The following is a 23,097-nucleotide window of genomic DNA, read 5'->3' as shown; positions in this document are numbered from 1 at the left end:
TTTTTGAGATTGCAAGCCGCTCTCAGAAGCCTCCCTTCTCTTGATGATAGAAAATATTGGATAAATGTGTATAAAGTAAATCACTGAGGGACTGAATTTTGAATTAATCAAGAAACAGCTTTTTATGATACATTTTAAAGTTTTTAGACCAGGAAGATGCAAACAAAGCTCATGGCATGTATCTCAACATGAAAAGACACCTAAATTTCCATTTCACATTTACATAAGTATTAGGATAATAACACTATATAAATTTAAATAAGAATGTATGGGAGTATCTTATATTGAGTTGTTGTTTTTTTGTCTCTGTGTGTAAATCTATATATCTTTTATATATATCTTTGTTCTTTTTCTCCCCCTCACTTTCCCTTCTTTTTTCTGTATTAGTTTATTTCTTTTAATTGAAATTACTTCAATAAAATATAAATAAATAAAACTTCCATTTCACAAACACAGGAAGGTCATGTTACCATCTTGCAAACATAATTACTTCTTTATAACATACAAGTCTGCCTCAGGACTGGGCCTTCATAGCGCAATTCAATGCATGCTTTCTTCGAAGTATATCCTACTGGATACAATAGGTCTTACTCTCAAGTAAGTGGGTTCAGACTGCTACCACAGTGTGATCAGGACAGGAACCTTCACAATAAAATACTAGTACAATGCTAACTTGTTTTTCCTGAAATGCTGCTACAGCAAGTAATTAAAAGAAAACCTTAAACACTAACCTGTTACAACAGAAGTATGTTCATCTCCACATGATATGTGAAAAGGCTTGTCATTTTTAAACCAAAACTTGCTAGGCACATTATCGGCAAATTTGCTTTTTCCAAATGTGAATACAGCACCTGATTCTAAAAAAGAAAAAAAATAGCGTAAATAGTGAATTCTATTTCATACTTTACTCCTAACAGCATTCTTTCTGAGAGAATGGCATCTGGAAGAAACCTCAAAAGTAATCTAGTTCAGCTTGGTCCTGATGCAGGAAATTCACACTCACCTTCTGCTTAGAAATCTCTAAAAAGGAGAAAAGGAGAGTGTATCACCTTTAGAAGCAGTCTGCTCTACTGCTGAACAGTTCATGCTGTTAGGAAGTTCTTCTGTTTAATCTAAAATGTTCTTGTAATTTGAACCAATTGGTTGCAACCTACAAGCTGGCAAAGGGGAAAACACACAACTACGTAACAGTCCTTCGGGTATTTTAAGATTCCAAAATCCCTGGGTGTATTTTTCTGCCCTTGGTGTCCAAAGTTCTGCTAATATAGAGACAAACATTTTATTAAATTGTCCAAATACTTTGTCAGATAGTGTCATATGACAAGCAGTGCTGTTAGGTACAGGTGAGATTCCTTATTTCAAATTGGAAACACAAGCAGCAAGAAAACAAACAAAGGCTGCAATCCTAAACAGCTACCTCAGAGCAAACCCTACTGAACTTTTATGAGATTTGCTTCTGGGTGCGCATTAATAGTATTGCTCTGTTAAAAAGTTTTCCTGGGAGCAGGTGAGGCCAAAATGAAAAAAGTGGGTACCAGTTACTTTTAACACTTTAATTCAACGAGTCTTTGCAAATAAGAACATTTTAAGAGCCTGATGGATCAGGCCAATAGCCCATCTAGTCCAGTGTCCTGTTCTCATCCCCTCCTGCAGTTTCCATTAACTGGTATTCAGAAGCATATTGCCTCCAACCATGGAGAGCCTAGTCATTCTGGCTAGTAGCCATGAATAGACTATCCTCCTTGAATGTGTCCAATTCTTTCTTTTTTTTTAAAGCCTTCCCAGTCACACTGCCTGCTGTGGGAGCGAGTTCAGAGTTTGAGCATACGCTACATGAAGAAGTGTATATATCTGACCTTTTAACCATTTTCCTCACCCATCTGGAATGAAACATGTGGCCTAAAAATAACGCCCTGAAATACAATGTGACACTCTGCATAATGGGGCTGAAACACATTGAGGGCGTTTTACTTACTTGGAAATAAGTCCCCCTAAGAAGTAAATGGGACTTACTTCTGAGCAAGCACGGGCTAGGAAATGGTTCAAACTCTCCTGAGTCTGAAGCAAATTGCCCGGTTGTCCCTACCCTGAAATACGGAGGTAATAAAGAGCAAAGTGGGGGGAGAGGGGTGAAAAACAACAAGGAGGCGGCGGGGAACCTGACGCGCGCTCGCCTCGCGGGGCCCGCCGATGACGACAGAAGCAAGCGAGGGGCGCCGGCACCAACCAACTAGCTTCCCGAGACGAGGGGGGGACGGGACTGGGACTCACCGGGCACCTGCTCCTCGGCCTCCCCCATGACAGGCTCGAGGGGGAGGCGCCTAGGAGACAGAAGGAAGCGCGAGCAGCCTGGCTCCCGGAAGTAAACAAACCGCCTGCCACTAGCAACGGAGGCCGCTAGAGAAGCGACCATAGAGAGTCCCCTGCAAGCCGGGGTAGAGCGCCATCTCCAAATACCATAGAGGTTTTCTTTTTAAAAAACAAAGGAACAAAAAGCCCTCCTCAAAATATTGCTTTTACGAAAGTTACCGCCTGAATAGTTCAATTAGCAAGACTCCTCCATGAGCATTGCAAAATGGTGGGCACCGAGAACAGGGGGGCATTCCCACTTGGAAACTTTCCAAGGGCATTTCATTTATTACACGTTTATACCTCCCGTTAGATCATTGTTCGCTGTGCCAATGTTATCCTCACAACCAGCGCTCTTTTTTCCTAGAAAAAGAAGTGCAGGAACTCCCACCTTTTTGGGACAGACAAAGTTGTTGAGCCCAGGGTCACCCGGAGAGTTTCAAGGGTTAGCAGGAATTGGGCAAAGACTCCTTAGTCCGAAGCACTGTGGAATATTGGCTTTCTTTGGCCAACTGTTGGAAATCGAAGACTCACAGATTTTAAAAAGATGGAATAGTTCTTCAATTTGCTTTCTTTTTGATGGATATTTTTTCCATATAAATAAAAATCTAAAAAATAAATAAATGCCTAATTCATATAATAGTTATCCCCCATAAATAGGAGAGAGGAAAGAAGACTGGCGAAAGCTGTACTGGGATGCAATCTCAAAAATGATAGAATGGTCTCGATACGAATCCAAGGCAGACCTTTTAACATCACAGTAATCCAAGTTTATGCATCAACTACCGGTGCTGAAGAAACTGAAATTGACCAATTCTGTGAATACTTACAACACCTTATAGAAATGACACCAAAGAAGGATGTTCTTCTCATTATAGGGGATTGGAATGCTAAAGTAGGGAATCAAGAGATAAAAGGAACAACTGGCAAGTTTGGCCTTGGAGTTCAAAACGAAGCAGGGCAAAGGCTAATGGAGTTCTGCCAAAAGAACAAGCTGGTCATCACAAACACTCTTTTCCAACAACACAAGAGATGACTCTACACATGGACATCACCAGATGGGCAGCATCAAAATCAGATTGATTATATTCTCTACAGCCAAAGATGGAGAAGCTCTATACAGTCAGCAAAAACAAGACCTGGAGCTGACTGTGGCTCAGATCATCAGCAACAAAAAAGGTTATGAGTTTGTGTACAGCAAGTCCATCACACCAGTAAGACTTGGTGTCTGTACTCAGTACCTGGCATCACATGTAGGTCTCTCTGTGATGGAGAGGAGGGAGGAGCCCATGAGAAGACCTTTGGCAGCCTAGTAAATGCCTCGACTGGGCTGTAGATTTTGCTGTGTGTTTAAGGACAAAACCCATGGGTTTTGCAACTCTCCTAACTAATGACACTTATCCATAGTATTTGCATAAGATTACATACCGTGATTCCCTGAGCAGATCTCACAACTGCTAGAGATAGCACTGTCTCGTGATAGTTTTACCTTTGCTCTTTCACTGAATGCATTTACTATTTCATCTAAGTTTAATAAGGTGACTATAACTATATCTTAGCATTCGGTAATATGCTGTTTAATGTTCGGTCCCTGTTCAGTGTTGGGAATGCAAGCAAGATCAGCAAGCATCTGGTGCAATGTATTCGGTAAGTGTTTAAATGCCACACAACAACAGAGCTGGTGGAACATCCTGGGCTATCTACTCCAGTTTTTAGCAACTACAAGATTGCTGAGATGGGCAAATCATAATCTGTCTCTGTTGCTTAGCAGCATTCATTCATAAACCAAGAAACTAAAGCAAAGAAATTACATAGGAAAATTGATATGTCAGAGCAATTACCATCACTGTTTTTTGTTTGCAGATGTTGTCTGACAATTTCATATACTTGAAATAAATTTGCATGCTTATTTCAAACCCAATAGAATTGTATTCTATTATTTATCAATAGCTCTGACTCTCTCTGGAATATTTGTGATCATGTGAAGGCCTCTTTTTGTTGGGGTGGGAGTGAGCACCCTTAGAAATATCTGTTGCACATCCTGCTGAGTGGGGCTCTGGACTTCTGTTTCAAAGTCCTGCCCTGATGGCACCATAATGTTATAAAGAATAAACTGGAATCACTTATTATTTTGTTAAATGTCTTTTGTTGTTTTCACTTGTTTTGTTACATACTGACAGAATACTTGTTTGCAGCAGCAAAAATGTTAACTAGGAAGGCTCCTGACATGACCACAGTATCTGAATGGCATTGTTCAAATCCCTAGCTATTGCAGATATGGAAAAACCAATGGATATTGTGTGACTACTGGGGTATGTGGATGTGGGTGTATGAAAGCAAATGTTGTGAGCATACTGATCTTTTTTCGTTTATTGTTGGAATGTGCATTGTAGAACACCGGGAAATTATTATTATTATTTTGGTAATTTTAATGGAAGCACTGTATATAAATGAAGTGAACAATAATTTTCAAATGACTTACAGTCCCATTATTAATATATAAACACAACACCATTTGTTCTGATAAGGGGGGTGGGGTGTAGGGATAGTGATGGCAATAATAATAATAATAATAATAATAATAATAATAATAATAATAATTTATTCCCCGCCCATCTGGCTGAGTTTCCCCAGCCACTCATGGTAAAGGTAGTGACAGTGCCACATAGTGCAAACAGAGGCAGAATCTCCCCCTACCCCATGCACACATCAGCAATGGTTTCCCCAAGTGTAATTCTTCACACGTTTTCATAGTAGCAATATGCATATATATAATACTGAAGAACAACAAATTCTTTTATTTTTCTTGATTATTTACTCAACTGTTCACTTCTATCCTGGTGCCATGCATTTGTAGAGTGTTGTGCCTTTGAGCCAATAACCTGGGACTTCAACTTGACAGTGGTTATTTCAGAATACAAAATTCTGAATTATGAGGTAGTTGAATTTCTTTTGTCATTTCCCGTGGAGATACAGGCATGGGCCACAACCTACTAAAACACCCACTCAGTTGAAAGGCCGGGACCTTCTGACACTGCAAAATTATTCAGCTGAAGACATCAAATATTTGTTGTGGGTGGCAGCAGATCTGAAGGAAAGAATCAAATTTAAAGGAGAGGTATGTAACCTTTGCGGCATGGATTCTCTTACCCTCATGTCTTTTTAGTTGTGCACATGACCTTAGCCACAATCCATACCTATCATGTATCTGCCGTCTTGTTTCTTTTACGTGTTTTCCCTGAATTCAGCTTCAATCTGGATTTTAAAAAAGAACCACCTAGCTGTGTTTTAAAACACAAATGTGGGTGCTGCCTAGTTTGGGATTTGAATCCCTGCTGGTGGGAAGGAGAGGACAAGAAAAGTCAGGGGTCAGCAAACTTTTTCAGCAGGGGGCCGGTCCACTGTCCCTCAGACTTTGTGGGGGGCCGGACTATGGTGTGTGTGTGTGTTTTTTTGGGGGGGTGTGAACGTAGTCCTATGCCCCACAAATAACCCAGAGATGGATTTTAAATAAAAGAACACATTCTACTCATGTAAAAACACGCTGATTCCCGGACTGTCTGCGGGCCGGATATAGAAGGCAATTGGGCAGGATCAGGCCCCCGGGCCTTAGTTTGCTTACCCATGGGAAAAGTAGACCATGTGATCTTCAAAGTGAAATGAAGATTCCTACCCTCCACCCGCAAGGTTTAGAAGGGTTGTGTTTGAGAAATTGCTTGGGCTTTCAATGTTAAAAATAAAGAAAAAGAAAGCTTACCATATTCTAGAAATATAAATCTAACCAGAACTGAAATGTATGATGACGAAAAAAATCTTTGGCATATTCTCCTACCACACAATTATCTGGGGAAGGGGAATCACATTTATATCCCCCCCCTCTCTCTCTCACCCCCCCCCAGCATTCCCAGTTGGGGGAGGGGCAATTGAGTCTGTGTCATGTGTGTGTGTGTGTGTGTGTGTGTGTGTGTGTGAGAGAGAGAGAGAGAGAGAGAGAGAGAGAGAGAGAGAGAGAATGCACACATGCAGTTTACATGCCAGGTCAGCTCTCAGCATATTGGCGGGGACAGGGTGTGTAAAGCTTCAGTGGAATTCTACATGCAGAGCAGCACTAGAGGGAGTAAAGAAACTAGTAACTAGGTCACCTCCAAGGCACAGAAGCCCTGAATGTGACAAATTGACAGGATAATTGCCTTAGACTGAAACAAGTATTAAGATTTCATTTTTCTAATGGAGCCCTTAAAGTAAGATACAAAAGTGAAATATTAAATACTTTCAAAATTCAAACCTGCATTCTTAGGTTTTATCAGATTTTGAATAGTTACACTTTTTTTATTTCAACTTGGCAAGAACTTCTAGGATTTGGCCAGATCCTCCAACTGTGTTGTAATTAAGTGTTCGAAATTACTTTCAAGTGTAAAGCAGAAAGTTCAAAAATATTTATTGTTCTTACCAGTGCGTCACAAGTTCTTTTCCTTCCTGTTTTTCAGTATTTGCCTTTGCTGCAAGGAAAATCATTAGCTATGATTTTTGAGAAAAGAAGTACAAGGACTAGATTATCTACAGAGACAGGTGAAAACAAGCCAAGAATTTGACAGTAAATACAGCCTTCTGTATTAACTGTATATTATTTACCTGCATATGATGAAACAACATTATTCAAAGTAAGAAGACAAAACAAAAGAAAAATGAAATTGAAGTTTGGAAATTCCTTAAAAGTTGTTACTTAGCCATTAGTAGTTCAGCCATCTAGTTGACCATTAAAATCAAGTCAAAATGGAATTTATAACAGAATGTAATGGGCACAACACAACCAGCATTATCCAACAAGACTTAACATTGCATAATTGCCAGGAACTGTTTGGGTATGCACAGTGCTTTTTTTTTTCTTTCTAAAAAAATGTTTAGGAGGTACTCTCATTTTGACTCAAGAAAATCACCATTTTATGGTTCAAAACGGGAAATATCAATATAGTAAATGGACAAAAGTACAAAGATTCACAAAATGTTTAGGGGTATGCGTACCCCTGTGTACCCCCAGAAAAAAAAGCACTGGGTATACAGAATGTTATCTCTTTGGGAGCTTTAATAAACATTTCATTCTGCAAAACATTCAGCTTAGGACAGACATGTCCAAAGTCCAGGGGGCCACTTGCAGCCCCCGGGCTGCTTTCAAACAGCCCGCCAGGCAACTTTGAAAAAACAGTCTCTTGCGGCCCCCGAACACCTGGCCACCAAAGGCATTTCCTTTTTGCGGGCTCGTCACGAGCTCTCCCCTCTGTGCAGGGGGCATGGCAAGCCCCTGGGCCATTAGGGAGTCCCCGGCTGAATCACTCCTTGGGTCGACCCAAAACAGGTCCAGGAGCAGAGGCGAGAGGGGGAAAAGTGCATCCTATAGAGTGAAAAATACGGTACTTAATTGAGAAGGGGATTGTAACTAAAACACTGGGGCCTAATTTGAATAGCAGAGAGCCTGGTATCTGGTGGACAGTCCAAAGCACTTGTCAGGAGAGCTATGAGATTCAGATGAGGGTCAGATGCCTTGTCATTCCCAGCAGGTATATAACAGGAAGACCTGGCCTGCCCACGCATGCCACCAGTCTCCTAAAGAGGAGAAACCTAGTATGGAAGACCTGTGTACAGTGGTACCTCGGGTTACAGATGCTTCAGGTTACAGACTCCATTAACCCAGAAATAGTACCTAGGGTTAAGAACAGAAATCACGCGGCAGCTGCGTGGCGGCAGTGGGAGGCCCCATTAGCTAAAGTGGTACCTCAGTTAAGAACAGTTTCAGGTTAAGAACAGACCTCCAGAACGAATTAAGCTCTTAACCCGAGGTACCACTGTATAGTACACAGATCTGAAAGAGCCACAAAGGGTAAACCACCCAAAAGGTATGCTGAAGAGTTTGCTAAAACAGTCAAAGCAGATACAGCTGTTGTTAGTAACTCAGAGAAGGTTTGGGAACCTTCAAGCTTCCAAGAGGTCCAAAGTTTAACCTCAGAGGATGCTGAGCCATGGTTAAATGCCATGAAGGCTGAACTTCTGTCTCCTCAACACCTAAGTGTAAATGTAAGTTAAACCCAACAATTTCTGTGGGGAGCAATGTTCACTTCATCAAATCTGGCCCTCTTTGAAAAAAGTTTGGACACCACTGGCTTAGGACAATGGTTGTGGTGCCATCTGCTGGTAAGGATTCAAACTTTCCTAGTATACGACCCCAATACATGTTTAAAAGCTGGCAAGATTATACTTTTGTACCTTTCTTATGACTAAAAATAATGCTTCATCCCAGAAAATATTATGAGCATGTTCCCAGAAGATACATTGACAGTTGTGTGGTGTTGTAAGATTTTTACAATATAATTTGGGGTTTTTTGGTTTTCAAAATATATCTGCTTTTTGTGTTTTTAACTGTTTTTGATGTTTTGATTGTACACTGCCTTGAGATGCTTGTGTAGAAGACGATCAGTAAAAAATAATAACAGGTTTGGTTATTACAAACAGCATCAATAGAGAAAAGATTGTGCATATCTCTGTGAGATCTTCAACACATGTAACTTGTACATTGTTCTGGCATGTACAGAGGTTATAGAAAGAGGCAGTCCTTGACCACAAGTTTACAAACTCTATAAGATCTGACACAAAAGGAAAAACAGAGGAAGCAGAGGGAGGAAAACAAACTTGGGTACTAATTCTTAGTTACATAATTGCTTTTGTTACGACCACCTTGATTGGAAACAGTGGAGGAATCAAATTGTAGCTAGTCTTTTAGCCAGGCTAGTGGAGCAGGCCCTGCTAAAAGCTGATAGTTCAGAGCTAAGATTATCTAAATGCATCCATGATAAGAACATGACATTCAGGTCTTTGACAACATGATAACATTTTAAAAGACTCACAAAAATTATATAAACTTCTCTTTTAAAAATAAAAACTTGAAATATTCTTTGGTACTAATGAAATTCTGAATGCTATTTTCTCCTGTATTTGGTTCACACATAGATTTGCCACTGGGCTAGGGGAGGGCTCTTGCAGCTTTATGGCCATGGGAAAAGACATAAAGTCAAATTATCCCCATGTCTGCAGTTCTAAGGGAGAAGACATGTAGTATGACTTGCCATAATACTTGGAAATGACAAAGGTAAAAGTCTTAATCATTGTATTTATTTTAGGATTTGCTGTACTTGGTGGCCATCCCTGTTTCCTCACAACACAAGATATTCACTTGGGCATTAATGAAAGTATCACTGACACAGCACGGTTTGTATGACACCTTGTGTGACTGTTATTTCCTTTCTATATTTAGATGGTGAAAGCTAGGGTTGCCATATTTCATATTGTTTTTAGGAATGTCCAAAATTGTTGAGCTTTTTTTTTCTTTTTTTGGGGGGGGGGGCAAAAGTTGTTTAGCCAAAAAAACATGATTGGAGTGTCACCTTTCAGAAATTCCCCCTGGACGTCAATTCTGCCTTTGAAATCCCGGTAATGTCCAGGATTGCAGCCTTACAAAAGCACTAAAATTGCTTGAATTCAGCAACTTTCAAAACTTAGAGTGCACGAAGATTTTACTATGCATCCTATGTATTAACACCCTGCTCTTCAGCCAGAGAGGTTCCCAGAGTGGCTTTTAGATCAATAAAAACAACACAACCTTTGCCCTCAGGTTTAGGTCTAAAAAGATAGACACAAAAGGAAGAGGGAGGAGAAAACAGGCGAACTCAGGCACCAAATTATTGATGTTGTATTCTTATAAAGGCCTTTTCAGATGGAAACAGAATCCTTGCAATTCAAAAACAGGCCTTGGTGGTCCAACCTTCCTAGAAAGAGGTATAAGAAGTTGTTGAAGTTGCAGGATGGGGTCTTTGGCCTTGCCAGGCTAGCTGGAATTCCCCATTTTCTTGTCATTTGTACTGTGGCATGCAGGCTTATTGGGGCCTCTCACCCTCAGAGCAAACAATCCTGGTAAACACAATTTGGGTTGTGAGTCTATGGTGAAAGTACTCACTGTGTTTTGTTTGTACACAGAATCTTCTCAGAAGGTTCCTCAGAATGAAATCAGGAGAAAAACTAGTTCTGTAGTTTATAGCATAAACTGTCCATGCCCAAGTATTGCTTGACTGGAAACAAGAAAATCACAAACTTTATTTACATTAAACAGTTCGTTGATATTTCTGTCTTCTAATTCTGTGTCTCTCTCTCTTTTCACTGCCTTATTTTTTTAAAAAAATATTTTCAGTGGTTAGCAGTCTACATCTGTATTTAACCATGTTGTGCAAGCACTTAAAATTATTCAGGTGGATTAACCATTATTAAAGTACTAATTGTCTATGAAAAATTGAGCGGGCTTTACATTTATTTTGCTTTCTAAAGGGTGTTGTCAACCATGACAGACGCAATCCTGGCACGAGTATATAAACACGTTGATCTGGAGGTGCTGGCACAACAGGCCACAATCCCAGTGATAAATGGACTGTCTGATTCTGACCATCCCCTCCAGATTTTAGCTGATTACCTTACACTCCAGGTAATACTCTCCTGTTCCCTGCTTAACTGCAAAGCTTTTAGCTACCTCAGCTACTCTAAAAGTTCAGACCTAAATCCTAAATAGTTGAGATGTGGAAGACTGCAAAAATATAAAGGTCTGGCACTGTGAGTGTGAGTTGTGAGCTGTTCAATTCTTTCTTCATTGGATGGACTTGGGCAGGCTGCTGTTTCCAGACTCAATCACCCCCAACTGTAGTATGAGGTTATTAATACTGAGCCACCTTATACGACTGTGGTGAGGAATATTTATCCTGCTTTTAAATGCACTGCATAAATGCTAAGTATATTAAATTATTTTCCTTAGGACCTTGTTAGTGTCTGTCCACTCATCCAGCTGTTTAGAAATCAGGCATCCTGGTCCCTATCTAATGTCCCTCCACCTCTGTGTGTCAAGCAAGGATTAAGCAAATGCCAAGGGTTTTGGTGGTAAAACCAGTTCAAGTAGCAACTTGCATTACATCTTCAAGCCATCTGTCATTTGGCCCACAGTTTCTGCACTTCATGAAATTCCTGCATCAGTGTTCCTGGTGCAACTCCAGGGGAGCAACACAGTCGTCCATGATATGGTTCAGATCCAGTTCGGGGGAGCTAGCTATTCAACCTTTTATGACAGTGGTCTTTGAAAATTCTCTCTGAAGTGATGCATAGGGGTGGGGGAAAGCTCTGACCCCCTAGAGGTTATTGGACCACAACTCCCATGACCCCAGACAAATGGCCATGCTGGCTGGGGCTGATGGGAGTTGGAGTCTGACAACATCTGGAAGGCCACACGTTCCCCCAGTCGTGGTTTACATGGGCCTGAACTTCTAAATTGCAGTCATTCTGTAAAACACCTAAATAAATGTGCTCAGATTTCTAGGGCATCTTTCCTTCACATTGATGTTCGCATAAATAGTGACATTTTAACCTCACCAATTCAACCTTTTTGACTGTGAACAACTCTGCATCTTAGGTGGCAATTTGTGTTTGATATTGGTACCTCCATCACTTTGGTGTTTTGTGTACAATTGTGTAAAGTGTAAACGACACATAAGCAGCCTTCCATTAAACCTGATGTGGGCAACATGGTGTCCTCCTCATGTTATTGGACTGCAGTTCCATCAGCCCTGAGCAGGGCCATGCTGGCTGAGGTTGGTGGGATTTTGATGTAGTACATTGGCTACTTTTGTTCCAAATAATTCATCCATGTACCTGGGTATCCAGGACACAGGTGTTTAAGGATACAACCTGTCTTTGCTGTGGGAAACACCAGCATACTTATGGCAAAAAGATTAGCTGTACAAAGTGTGGCATCTCTTCTTTTGGCTAGATGAATCACACAAGTTAAGCTCTGAGTGGGTGTTCTTTGATTGCACATGGAGGAATCTGAAAAGTATTCATGCAGGAGGCTTAAAATGCTGTGGGAACCGTGCTGGGTGCAAAAATGGCTCTTTCCATAAATTCACATTTGTTGATGACTTGTTTCTATTAAAAGTATCATTCAAGGTGGGAAGAATTACCCAGTTATAGAAGAGCAGGGTCTCTGGATACTCCATGAAGGTGGCGTCCAGCCAGGCTTTGTGAGCTGCTGTAGAAAGATGCAACACCTCAAATCAGGTCCTAACATAAAGAGAAATGTTGGCTGCATTAGAATGCAGGGTGAATAAATCATTTCCAGCTGTTCATTTTGTCTGATAACCTTTGGAAGGCATTTCATCACCAAGAATTGACAGTTTTTCAGTAATTGCAAGTGACTCATGGTTCTTATGTAATAGTTCGCTGCCTGCTAGCTGTACTAGCTTTTAGCATCCTGCCAGTTCCCTTCTAGGCTACCTGTTTAGAGAGAACAGTGTTATTATCCACATTTCTCTCTCTCTGTCTTGGCTTCTGTGGTTCAGGACATCGAGCATGACAGATGGTTCTAATACTTGACTCTTGTCATCTGATGAACTATGCCGGCTATCTCTACAGAGATTAGAGATATTAATAAAGAATAAATATCTGATTGTTTGGATAGCAAGTTATTACTGGCTTTGGTTAGGGCTATTCTACCCCACGTTTCATCATCATAAGTACCAATGACATTTAAATCTGTGCCAAGAAAAGTCATATTATGCAAATGAAAACAAATATTCATGAATTGATTTATTTTTGTATAGTCTTTCCTGCTTCTAATAGTCATAAGCAGGACAAGGAATTATTAGCAACATGGAAGACCAACCCTTAATTGTTGGAAGTCTGCTCAGGCTTCATTGTTTTTTTTTGAGGTATCACTTTCAAAGTATTATTTTCACATTATCTACATGTTTATAAGAAGAACGCAGGATGCATGCTTTCTAAAATAATGAATGAATGAAAGTTACCCACATTGTGGCAAATTCTCCATCTAATATAAATGGAGTGCTAGAGTTCTGTGATTACAGGCATGTGAAATACACAGATAGCTATATATTTCCCTGTCATTCATACTTATGTGCTAGAGAAGCATATGCTCTTGTATGGAACAAGTATAACAAATGGCTCCAGCTCATAGAAAATAAGGCAGGATATTGTCCATTAGTGTATAGGCACTTAAGCAATTTGCTTAACCATGGCTGGGATAATAATAGTGTATTGATTGACAGAATAATGTTAATATCCTGTAATGTTTATGACAAAGAAAGAATATGGGCAATGGCAACTTGTTCAAAGGCAACATCCTTGTTGCCAGATCCCGGACTACACGGTATGATAAAAGTTGCACTTCAAAACTGACAAGCACTGTAAATAACTGTGGCTTTGTTTTGTTTTGTTTTTGGTAGGAACACTATGGATCTCTGAATGGATTGACCCTAAGTTGGATAGGTGATGGAAATAATGTCCTAAACTCCATTATGCTTAGTGCTGCTAGATTTGGGATGAATCTGCATGTTGCTACTCCAAAGGTAAGAAAATCTTAGTTGGGGAGAGAGGGAGCCAAATGTTCTAAGGCAAAGAACATGGACTGAACCTCCCATCATCCCTGACCATTGCCCATGGTGATTGGGCTGATGGGAATTGGAGCCCAACAACATCTGTGATTTAGCGATTGCTGTTCTAAAGCTGAAATACTGTTTTTCCATAGTTTGTTTAAAGCAGCATGGTTTCAGGGTAGCATGTAGCTCTGAACGGGGCCAATAAAGTTGGTTGTCAGCTTTGAAAAAGAAAAGCATTTGTGATTTTATTAGAGGGTTTAGCCTCACAAAATCTCTATACAAGAGTGCAAAGGCAAACTGACTTTGCTTTGGAAGCTAATTTTAAAATATCTAAATACATGTCCATTGATAATGAGTGCACTTTATCCAGAGTTTAATGGTATAAAACTGTTAACAAATTAGCCCATTATCACTCTGAAGGAAAATGCTTAGCTACAAGGAAATGGCCTCATGATTCAGAGTTCAGGAATGGGAGGGTTAAAGATTAGACTGAAGACAGAAGCCGAAGTCACCATTTCACTCGAAGAACAATGAGCTAGTTCCCATGAATTAGATTCGGAAGATCCAGCTCCAGAAGAGGCAGAGTTTCATCTCACAAACAGTCCCTGAACTTTTTTTAAAAAATCTGTGCTCAGTGTAATAGGTTACTTTACTAAGACCAGGACAAAATTGAGTAATCCGGACTGCTAGCTGGGCACAGTAGATTAAGTAATTTGGGTGGTTAGGAGATCTGGCACATCTTTTGATTCTTGCTCTTCTTGAAGAGCCTCTGTGCTGGCTGACATTTACCAAGCGCTTCCCCACATTAGTACTCTGCAGATGTTGGAATCCATCAACCCCAGCAGCATGGCCAATGGTCAGAGATAGTCCATCCACAAATGAAGGATGCTGTCAGGGACCAGGCAGAGGAGGAATGGTGGAGACTGCCTCCCCATCCTGATCTTTCCAGGGAGGAGGAAGCCGAAGATAGTATGGATTTACAACAGGGGTTTGAGGGAGGTCACAGCTCAGAGGAAGATGAGGAGAAAAGTTGGGAAATAATGGGAGAGGAGGAGGCAGGACTGAAACGGCAGCTGACTGACACGTTATCTTTAGAAAGCATTCCAGAGCCCCCATCTCCAAGAACCCGGTGAGCCTTAAAAGTAGGAGAGCAAAGAGCTCAAAGACAGAGGGCATGTAGCAGCATCCATAGAAGTGACAAATGAGGAAGTGGGAGAGACAGGGGGTAGAGATTCACTCAGGACAATGCCGTTATCCAAGAGGCTGGGTTCTATAGCCTCTCTCTGTAATATTGAAATAAAAAAGGATGGTAAGAAACTTTTCTTTGTCCTTATGCTTTATGTTTGTGTGGTGGAGTGACAGCAAGGTTGGGAGCAGGTAGTGACACTGGTGGGACCTCTGCTGCAATTCAGTTCTCCTGACAGTGCACCCTCCCATCCATCTCGCCCCTATTCCATCCAGGTGAACAGCAGTGATGCTGGTGTCAGGAGGGCAGCTCCACCCTACCATATGTGGTGTTGCTGCTTTATAGGGAATTGGCATCGACCCAATACCCACACACACATTTGCTGGTATCATATCTCATTTTGGCTCCAATGTGGTTCTATTTATGCAATTACCATCTAGAAGCTTTTTAAAGTCCAGGAGCCAGTTTTCCATAGCTTGGAAATCTAATCCAGAAACTCTCCAACCAACTCTAGGCATGCTGCCAGTTCAGGTATTGTGAATGATATAGTTAAGAGTACCCAGGCTACTGTCTATTTCTATAAAAACTGGGAATGTGTTTAATGTTCTCTGTTTGTAGCAAGAATGGAATACATTGTAACACTGTAATCTATTTTGACAGGGTTTTGAGCCAGATCCCATGGTCATCAAAATAGCGGAACAGGAGTCCGTAAAGGTACGAGGATGTGACTGTAAAATGTTTTTTTCTACTGTGCTCCACTTGAACTTAGTGCATTTCCTCTGATTTATTTATGTTAGCACCGCACCAAGTTGTTTCTCACCAGTGTCCCTACTGAAGCTGCCAAAGGAGCCAACGTTTTGATCACAGACACATGGATAAGCATGGGGCAAGAGGCAGAAAAAGAAGAGAGACTGAGGGCTTTCCAAGGTTATCAGATCACAATGAAGGTAAAATGCAAAGATTTTCCACCAAATTTCTAAGGTTTTGTAGATTCCAGAAGAAAACTTTAAAAACATTTTAGGCCTCATATATGTTTGCATTACCTAACACTGGAGATTTGTGGTACATGTTTGTTGAAATATTTAGAGTACATATTTTCGATTATTATAACAATGACTACAGCTACTCTGAAGCAACTGTTAACCTTAATAGAGTGCCACAAGAATATCAGGCTGAACGCTGCATAAGGAACTTCCCTACCTTCCTGAAATAGTGACCTGAGAGATGAAGTAAACATAACCAGTATATTTGTGTGTGTGTATTTATATATAAATATTAGAACCAAAAACAGGAGGCCCTGATCCTAGTTAAGACCACAACATGCGGGGAAGGGGGCCTTGACTCTTCTGCTCTCTACTATGACCGTGAAAAAAATAAATCACACAACCCTGTATGGCAAATAGCAACATTCTACAAAAAGCACCTTCCCATTAGCCCATAGTTTTTATTCTACTGTTGGTACTTACTGTAGGGGGGTTCAACTTTTTCAGGATTGCAGCATGAAATACAAGGGTGAAGTCTCCCCTCCCCAAATCACACACCTTCTCTGTGCTTGGTTTTAATCTTGTTTTTGGTTCAAGTAATACTAATGTGTGGTTAGGCCCTGGGAAATGTAGAAGTCACATCTCTGTATCTGGATGCTATAGTGCAGGGGTAGGCAACCTAAGGCCCGTGGGCCGGATGCGGCCCAATCGTCTTCTCAATCCTGCCCGTGGCTAGTCCGGGAATCAGTGTGTTTTTACATGAGTAGAATATGTCCTTTTATTTAAAATGCATCTCTGGGTTATTTGTGGGGCCTGCCTGGTGTTTTTACATGAGTAGAATGTGTCCTTTTATTTAAAATGCATCTCTGGGTTATTTGTGGGGCATAGGAATTCATTCATTCCCCCCCCCCCAATATAGTCCAGCCCACCACATGGTCTGAGGGACGGTGGACCAGCCCACGGCTGAAAAAGGTTGCTGACCCCAGCTATAGTGCCTGCATGGATGAATGCACATAAATTGCTCACTGGAGATAACAGTGGATGAGCAACAGTCAGGGAACAGAATGGATATATTTCTTCAGGATCAATGCACTCACATACTTAAGCAGTACTCCATAAGCAATTGTTACTCCATATTTATTGTGAGCTATCTATTGCGCACACCATTAATTCAGTGATACATTGATTACAATGTGCACAGATCAGCTTCTAAGAAGCAGGGGCATTGTTAGGGAGGGGCCTGTGTGTGTGTTTTATTTTATACATATAAATTAGGATGTGCAATTCGTTTTATGTGGCTGTGGTCTCATTGCTTTAACTACCCATCATTGCTCCAGAAGGATGTTTCCTTCTTGAGCCCACTGAATTTCTCTTCTTCCGATATCCTCTAAATTAAGAACGGTTTGATTCTGCTGTTCAGGGAAATACACTTTTCAGGAATAAGACCCTATCAGGGGAATTTCTCCATCTCTTTTATCAGAGAGCAATAAATAAATGGATGAATAATGAATGGAATCGTCCAGAGGGAGGCATGGGCTTATACTATGATAGGGGCAAAAGTAATATGGTGAAGAAAATCCAGCATTTTGAATAGAGGTGGGAGCCAATTAATAATAATAATAATATGAAGTCATTATTACTTCTCTCTTACCTCATCCTATTCTACTTTTGATGTGTGTAGTCCCTCCCACTTTATTGGGGTTTTAGTACAGGTTTGGGGGTTTTTGTATTGAGATGAGATTTGTTATCTTTGGTGATTTGCAATGATACTGTTTTTCTCTAAAATCCCTTTGTTACTTAAGTATATTTAGTAAGAGGTAAAAGCTTTAAAGTAATTTTCTGACTGTGTTATGCTAATGTTTCTTTAGACCAGGCAGCATGGGAGGGTCACATTTATATATATATATAAATATGAAATACAAAAAGGTATCTGGCTGAAATATTTCTTATATAGCAACTTTAAAATAGAAAATGTAATCTAATAAAATATTTAAAATGGTTACATGAAAAGCCATTCTCTGTACATTAAACTGCCATATTTCAACCCTATTTCCCAGAATGGTAGTGTTCAAAATTTCTCATAGTGCTATGAAGCTTTGTTCAGGTATTATATTAATATATAATGAGTTATTGATATAAAGGAATACATTTGGACTTTTAAGGCATGCTTTAGATTGTGGGTTTTTTAAAGGTATGATTTAATAGGCAATTATTACCCTTACAAAAACATTATAGCAGCATGCATAGCAGCAGTGCAGAATGTACCAGTGATCCACTGTGAAAAAAATTTCTGAAGCCAAAGATGAACCTCTTGATTACACTGTGATGTATTTTGAGCGACTCCAACTGACAAGCCTACCATTGATTGAATGAGTTATAGGTCCCAGCTGCTGGCTCTTAAGGGAAGTGCTGATCAACCAGTTGCTCAACTGAGAGGTGGCAGAGAGAGGAATAGGCAGCAGAAAGGAAGTGAGGTGAATGGAATGCTAGATGCACATTCAGGGCACCAGAATCAGGACCACTCTGGCAGCTCTGCTCTAGAGAGCCACATTCTTATGGCACACACATTTTGTGTTTAAATCAAAGGCTGATTTACCATTTCGTAGGTCATCCATGAGTTTTACGCAACAGCACTGGACTCTTGGAAACAGAATATACTCTTGACGTAGGTTGCCTTTTTAAGCAACATATTTTGTTTCCAATGCCTGCCACAATTTATCTGAAAATGCACAATGTGGATGGCAGAGACAAAATGGATTATGTAACTCGAAGTAGATTGGAAAAAAATAGTTATAATTGTGGCAAGATGTATGAAGTGGGTTTCAATTGCTGGTAAAGGACCTCAATAAAGTCAAGTTTATATTATTGAAAATTTTAAGGGTAGCTTTGCATGCTTTTCACATGTGATTTTCCTAATTGCTCTGCATGTACACAGGTACATGTGTAGGGTACAGGGAGCATGCCAGGTAGTAAAACCCATGGACTTTTACCCAAGCAAATGCATGTATGTTATGATGTCCATGTCCCCAATACATTAAGCAGGTCTGCATGTAATGTTAAACCGTAGCTAAAAATAAATTATGACTTAACATGAATTAGCAGTGTGGCAGTGCACACAGCAAATGCAGTGCTTGCTTTGTTACTCTCCTGTTGCTGCTCCTGCTTTTGTTGCTGCTGCAGCACCTTTAGTAAGTGTGGTACAGAAGTCCTGGTTCTGCACGTATCCCTAAGTACCTTAATTCTTAATGAAATGGAAGGTGTAACACATTGCATATGAAAATGCTTGTTGTATAAAGGATTAAGAGAAGAATGACGTGCTCTGTCAATTACTAAGTTACTAGTAAATGAAACATTTGTTCAGGCTGCAAAGTGATGATCCAGTATTTAGGGTAGTATTCAAATATATTAAGATCAGCTCACAGATCACAGAAAATTTAATAACTTATGTAGAAGCATGGCATATGCCACAAAACATGCTTCAGTATATTGCCTTAATATTGGCTAAGTAATGGATGGCTAGACCATGTGGGACTGCCCTAGTCATGTAATTCCTGTGAAAAATTAGTGCTACTTAGTGCATAAATGGGTTGTGATTGTAGAGCTGTGCCCTAGACTCATTTAGGTCACACCTCCTCTTCTCTGATGAAGGAGGAAGTGAAGTCTTCTTTTCCTTTTCCCTCTCTCTCCACACTGACCAAGGAAGACATGCCTAAGCAAACCCCAAGCTTAGAGCATGTATTTGAAACTATCTTTCTATACAGTGGTACCTTGGGTTAAGTTCTTAATTCGTTCCGGAGGTCCGTACTTAACCTGAAACTGTTCTTAACCTGAAGCACCACTTTAATAGGGCCTCCTGCTGCTGCCACGCCGCCGGAGCACGATTTCTGTTCTCATCCTGAAGCAAAGTTCTTAACCTGAAGCACTATTTCTGGGTTAGCGGAGTCTGTAATCTTAAGCATGTGTAACCTGAAGCGTATGTAACCTGAGGTACCACTGTATTTTCGACCCAAGAGTCCTCTGCCTATATTTTCCTTGCTGCTGCTTGGATAAATGCATGAATCTGATCTTTGGGACACTTTATAAGTATTTTAACTTTACTCAGCAGTGTGTGGTCTGTTCATTGAAAAATGGGTAGAAAGTGAGAAGCACTGTTTGCAAGCAGACTAAACAGGATAAAAAGGTCTAATAACCTATATTCCTAATGCTATGCGGCTGCTTGACTGTTGTGGGTTTAAAATCTGCTACTGAGGGCTCTCTCCTGCTGGAGAGTGAGTTTAGCACCGCATTTTGAATCTGTACATCCAGCTGATTCTTTTACTATTTACTCCAGACACATGGGTCACAGGGATTCATATTTTCCTCACACAATTCCTTCCAATGCCTGATGGATGGGGGGGGGGGGCACGTGTGGGAAGTAATGATGTGATGCTCTGTGATCTGATACATTTATAAGATGGTATAAAGCTGAACCACGTTTTGTTTGGTTATTTTTTAATAGTGTGTTGCCACAGTAATATATGTATTGGGCTTAGGAAAAAAGAGTTACATAAACATATCTGGCTGTTTTCCTAGCCCACCACTAATGATGTACGTCAGTGTGCATAAATTGCATAAGAAGGTTTATGTATACTCAGTGCTTCTATTATTTTTAATGTTTTGTGTAATTTTTTGGCATTTAAAGAAAATGAAACGTGAGTACACAGAGAAAGCAAAGGGGATAAATACTCCTTGGCTGCAGACTGCAAAGAGGAAAGCACACAGCTTAAAAAGAGGCGGCTCATGGCTGACACAGCAGTGAGCAAGGGAGCAATTACCATAAACCGTAGAGAGAGGACAAAGAAATCAGAAGTAGAATACTCACACAATTCTTTCAGCTTGTTAGACCCTAGCATGACCCACACAATGCTGCCAAAATCAGGGCTTTTGAGAAAGAGTAATTTTAAGGGATACATGCATCATTTCAACTTTTCAACTTTGTGTGTGGTCATCTGTTAGCATGTTTTGGCATTCAGTTTCAAATCTCTCTCTCTCTCTTTCTCTCCATCTCCATCCATCTTTAGACTGCAAAAGTGGCTGCTGCTGATTGGACATTTTTACACTGCTTACCCAGAAAGCCAGAAGAAGTTGATGATGAAGTGTTTTATTCTCCACAGTCGCTGGTTTTCCAAGAGGCTGAAAACAGGAAGTGGATAGTTATGGTATATGGGCACTCTGATCCGATAGGCGTCAAAGATCTCATGGCATAAAGAAGGCATTCTGTGTGCTGCAGGGGAAATAACCCCAATCTGTTAGCCACCTGACATTTACAACTGCCCTGATGTCCGCTTGCCTATATATATGAAATTCTAGGTCTGTGCTGATTTAGCTGACTCAGTAGTACTGACTAAAAGGCTTTTCAGGATGGTATATAATATCTCCCTAGTCCTGCCAGTTACCAGCCCAGTTACTCCACTCATATCTGAGCCACTTAAAGGCTTGCTAGTCTTTCACTGACTGGGCTGCATTGGGCAGTGGTGGCTGTTGCAACAGTAGTCTCATCAACATGCTGGTATAATAATGGCAGACAGTGACACTGCACTGCAGTTCTTGCACTCTGTGCTTGCTAGCACAGCAGTTCAAATGACTGGGCCATCCTAAAAGGCAAGCGTAATTCTCACTCATGTGTTTAATTTGCCAATTCTGGTAGCGGGTGGGTCAGGCACCTGGCAAGGTCTAGAGACTGTTAAAAGAACACCACCAAAAGCCATTTTATTTTGATCTACACCCATGGTGTAAACCAGGAGTGGGGAACCTTCCAGAGACTGCTTGCCAAATGGTGGGTGAGGCCAGAGGCAAATGTGGGAAGAGTAATGGGGGCAACTCTTAGATTTGGCACATAGGCTACATTCCAGCTACACAGAAGTCAGAGGTTTCTAGACACACCAACCCACATGTACAGATGCATGTCTGTTTTCATTCTTCATCGAGGCATGCAAGAGGTATTGCCACATTTCATTCCAGCCAGTCCAAAACACTCAGGGAGGGTGCAGGGCAGAGTCACTGAGGGGTGTGGTTTGGAGACGGATATCACAGTATAGAGTTGTAGAGTTGTAAGGGAGCTCATCGCCCTACAATGCGGGAATTGCAGCTAAATAATCCTTGACAGATGCAACCTCTGTTTAAAAAACTCCAAACAAAGAGAAGTGTACCACCTTACGAGGGAGTCTGTTCCACTGTTGAACAGCTCTTACTGCCAGAAAGTTCTTCCTGATGTTTAGTAGGAATATCCTTTCTTGCAATTTGAATCCATCGGTTTGAGTCCTACCCTCTGGAGCAGCAGAAAACAAGTTTGCCCCATCATCCATGTGACAGCCCAGGTATTTGAAGATAGCTATCATATCACTCCTTAGCCTTCTGCTGGCTAAACATATTCAACTCCCTCAGCTGTTGAGCCTAGCGAGCGTCCCAAAGGCCCATAGAATATGCATTCAGGGTCCTGGCCTGAGGTTCACCACCCCTAGTATAAATTAATAAACAGCAAGGTCAATGTGACATTTTTTATTAAAACTTTGCATTTTCCTGCACTGTTGTAAATTAACATTATGTATGCAGCACCATTTCCCAGTGTGGCTGGTTATTTCATATATTTATTAATTCTCTCTTCTAGGCTGTCATGGTGTCCCTGCTGACAGATTACTCACCACAGCTGCTGAAGCCTACATTTTGATCCTTGGATTTCTGCCAAGAGAAAAGATTCCTTACCAGCATGCACCATTCTGGTCCATGAAGTCTCTCTTTCTCTCTAAAAAACAAGATCAAAGCAATGATAATTAATTAACAGAAATGGAAGTTTCAATCATACTTTCATTCTGCATCTGTTCTATCTCTTAAACACTGCAGCTGCATTTCATTATCCAGCAGCTTCTTTCTTCCCCATCCTACATATTGATTAGCCCCCTAAAATGGTTACAGTTTAACAAATGGATGAGTCAGAAAGGCAGGCAATAGTAGAATTGATCTCATAAATGTGTCCTGGAGCTGTGTACTGTGAAAACTGCTGCAGTTTTCTCGAAAGCTGTCATATTTGCCTGCTGATCGTGTGTGTGTGTGTGTGTGTGTGTGTGTG

General features: G+C 40.7%; 2 protein-coding genes and 1 long non-coding RNA gene across 13 annotated transcripts in view; 1 reads left to right on the top strand and 2 right to left on the bottom strand.

Moving 5' to 3' along the window:
- RPGR (retinitis pigmentosa GTPase regulator) overlaps nt 1–2,647 on the bottom strand; it is a 34,864-nt gene extending 32,217 nt beyond the window's left edge. Inside the window, exons 1-2 of one of the 4 annotated variants that reach the window (XM_083439134.1) lie at nt 2,272–2,647; nt 732–857 (exon numbers count right to left, since the gene is read on the bottom strand). In XM_083439134.1, coding sequence (XP_083295260.1) covers nt 732–857; nt 2,272–2,413 — 268 coding nt within the window. In that variant the 5' untranslated portion in view covers nt 2,414–2,647. Of the gene's footprint in view, nt 1–731; nt 858–1,049; nt 1,153–2,013; nt 2,177–2,271 lie in introns of those variants that run through there. The other 3 variants (XM_083439131.1, XM_083439133.1, XM_083439132.1) reach the window with 3 other exon arrangements.
- A 380-nt stretch (nt 2,648–3,027) lies between these two features.
- On the top strand, nt 3,028–22,747 carry OTC (ornithine transcarbamylase). 2 transcript variants are annotated; one of them, XM_083439141.1, is made up of 10 exons: nt 3,028–3,996; nt 5,320–5,467; nt 6,837–6,918; nt 9,519–9,606; nt 10,717–10,870; nt 13,671–13,793; nt 15,670–15,723; nt 15,807–15,956; nt 21,053–21,190; nt 22,639–22,747. In XM_083439141.1, exons 1-10 carry the CDS (start codon nt 3,920–3,922, stop codon nt 22,696–22,698), a joined length of 1,074 nt encoding a protein of 357 aa, XP_083295267.1. In that variant the 5' UTR covers nt 3,028–3,919; the 3' UTR covers nt 22,699–22,747. The 2 variants fall into 2 exon arrangements, with proteins under 2 accessions (XP_083295267.1, XP_083295268.1); XM_083439142.1 differs by lacking the exons at nt 3,028–3,996; nt 5,320–5,467 and adding an exon at nt 5,860–6,003.
- LOC310676928 overlaps nt 5,312–23,097 on the bottom strand; it is a 36,639-nt gene continuing 18,853 nt past the window's right edge. For 5 of the 7 annotated variants that reach the window (XR_014510791.1, XR_014510793.1, XR_014510795.1 and 2 more), the window contains 6 exons: nt 22,734–22,773; nt 21,099–22,297; nt 12,390–12,489; nt 10,352–10,463; nt 6,800–6,848; nt 5,312–5,437 (listed from right to left, as the gene is read on the bottom strand). This is a non-coding gene — a long non-coding RNA (uncharacterized lncRNA). Of the gene's footprint in view, nt 5,438–6,799; nt 6,849–10,351; nt 10,464–12,389; nt 12,490–21,098; nt 22,298–22,672; nt 22,774–23,097 lie in introns of all 7 variants that reach the window. The other 2 variants (XR_014510792.1, XR_014510794.1) reach the window with 2 other exon arrangements.

The sequence above is a fragment of the Podarcis tiliguerta genome (assembly GCF_965153285.1).
Source record: "Podarcis tiliguerta genome assembly, chromosome: 4".
NCBI classification, from domain to species: Eukaryota; Metazoa; Chordata; class Lepidosauria; order Squamata; family Lacertidae; genus Podarcis; species Podarcis tiliguerta.
This window is presented reverse-complemented; position numbering and strand designations above follow the sequence as displayed.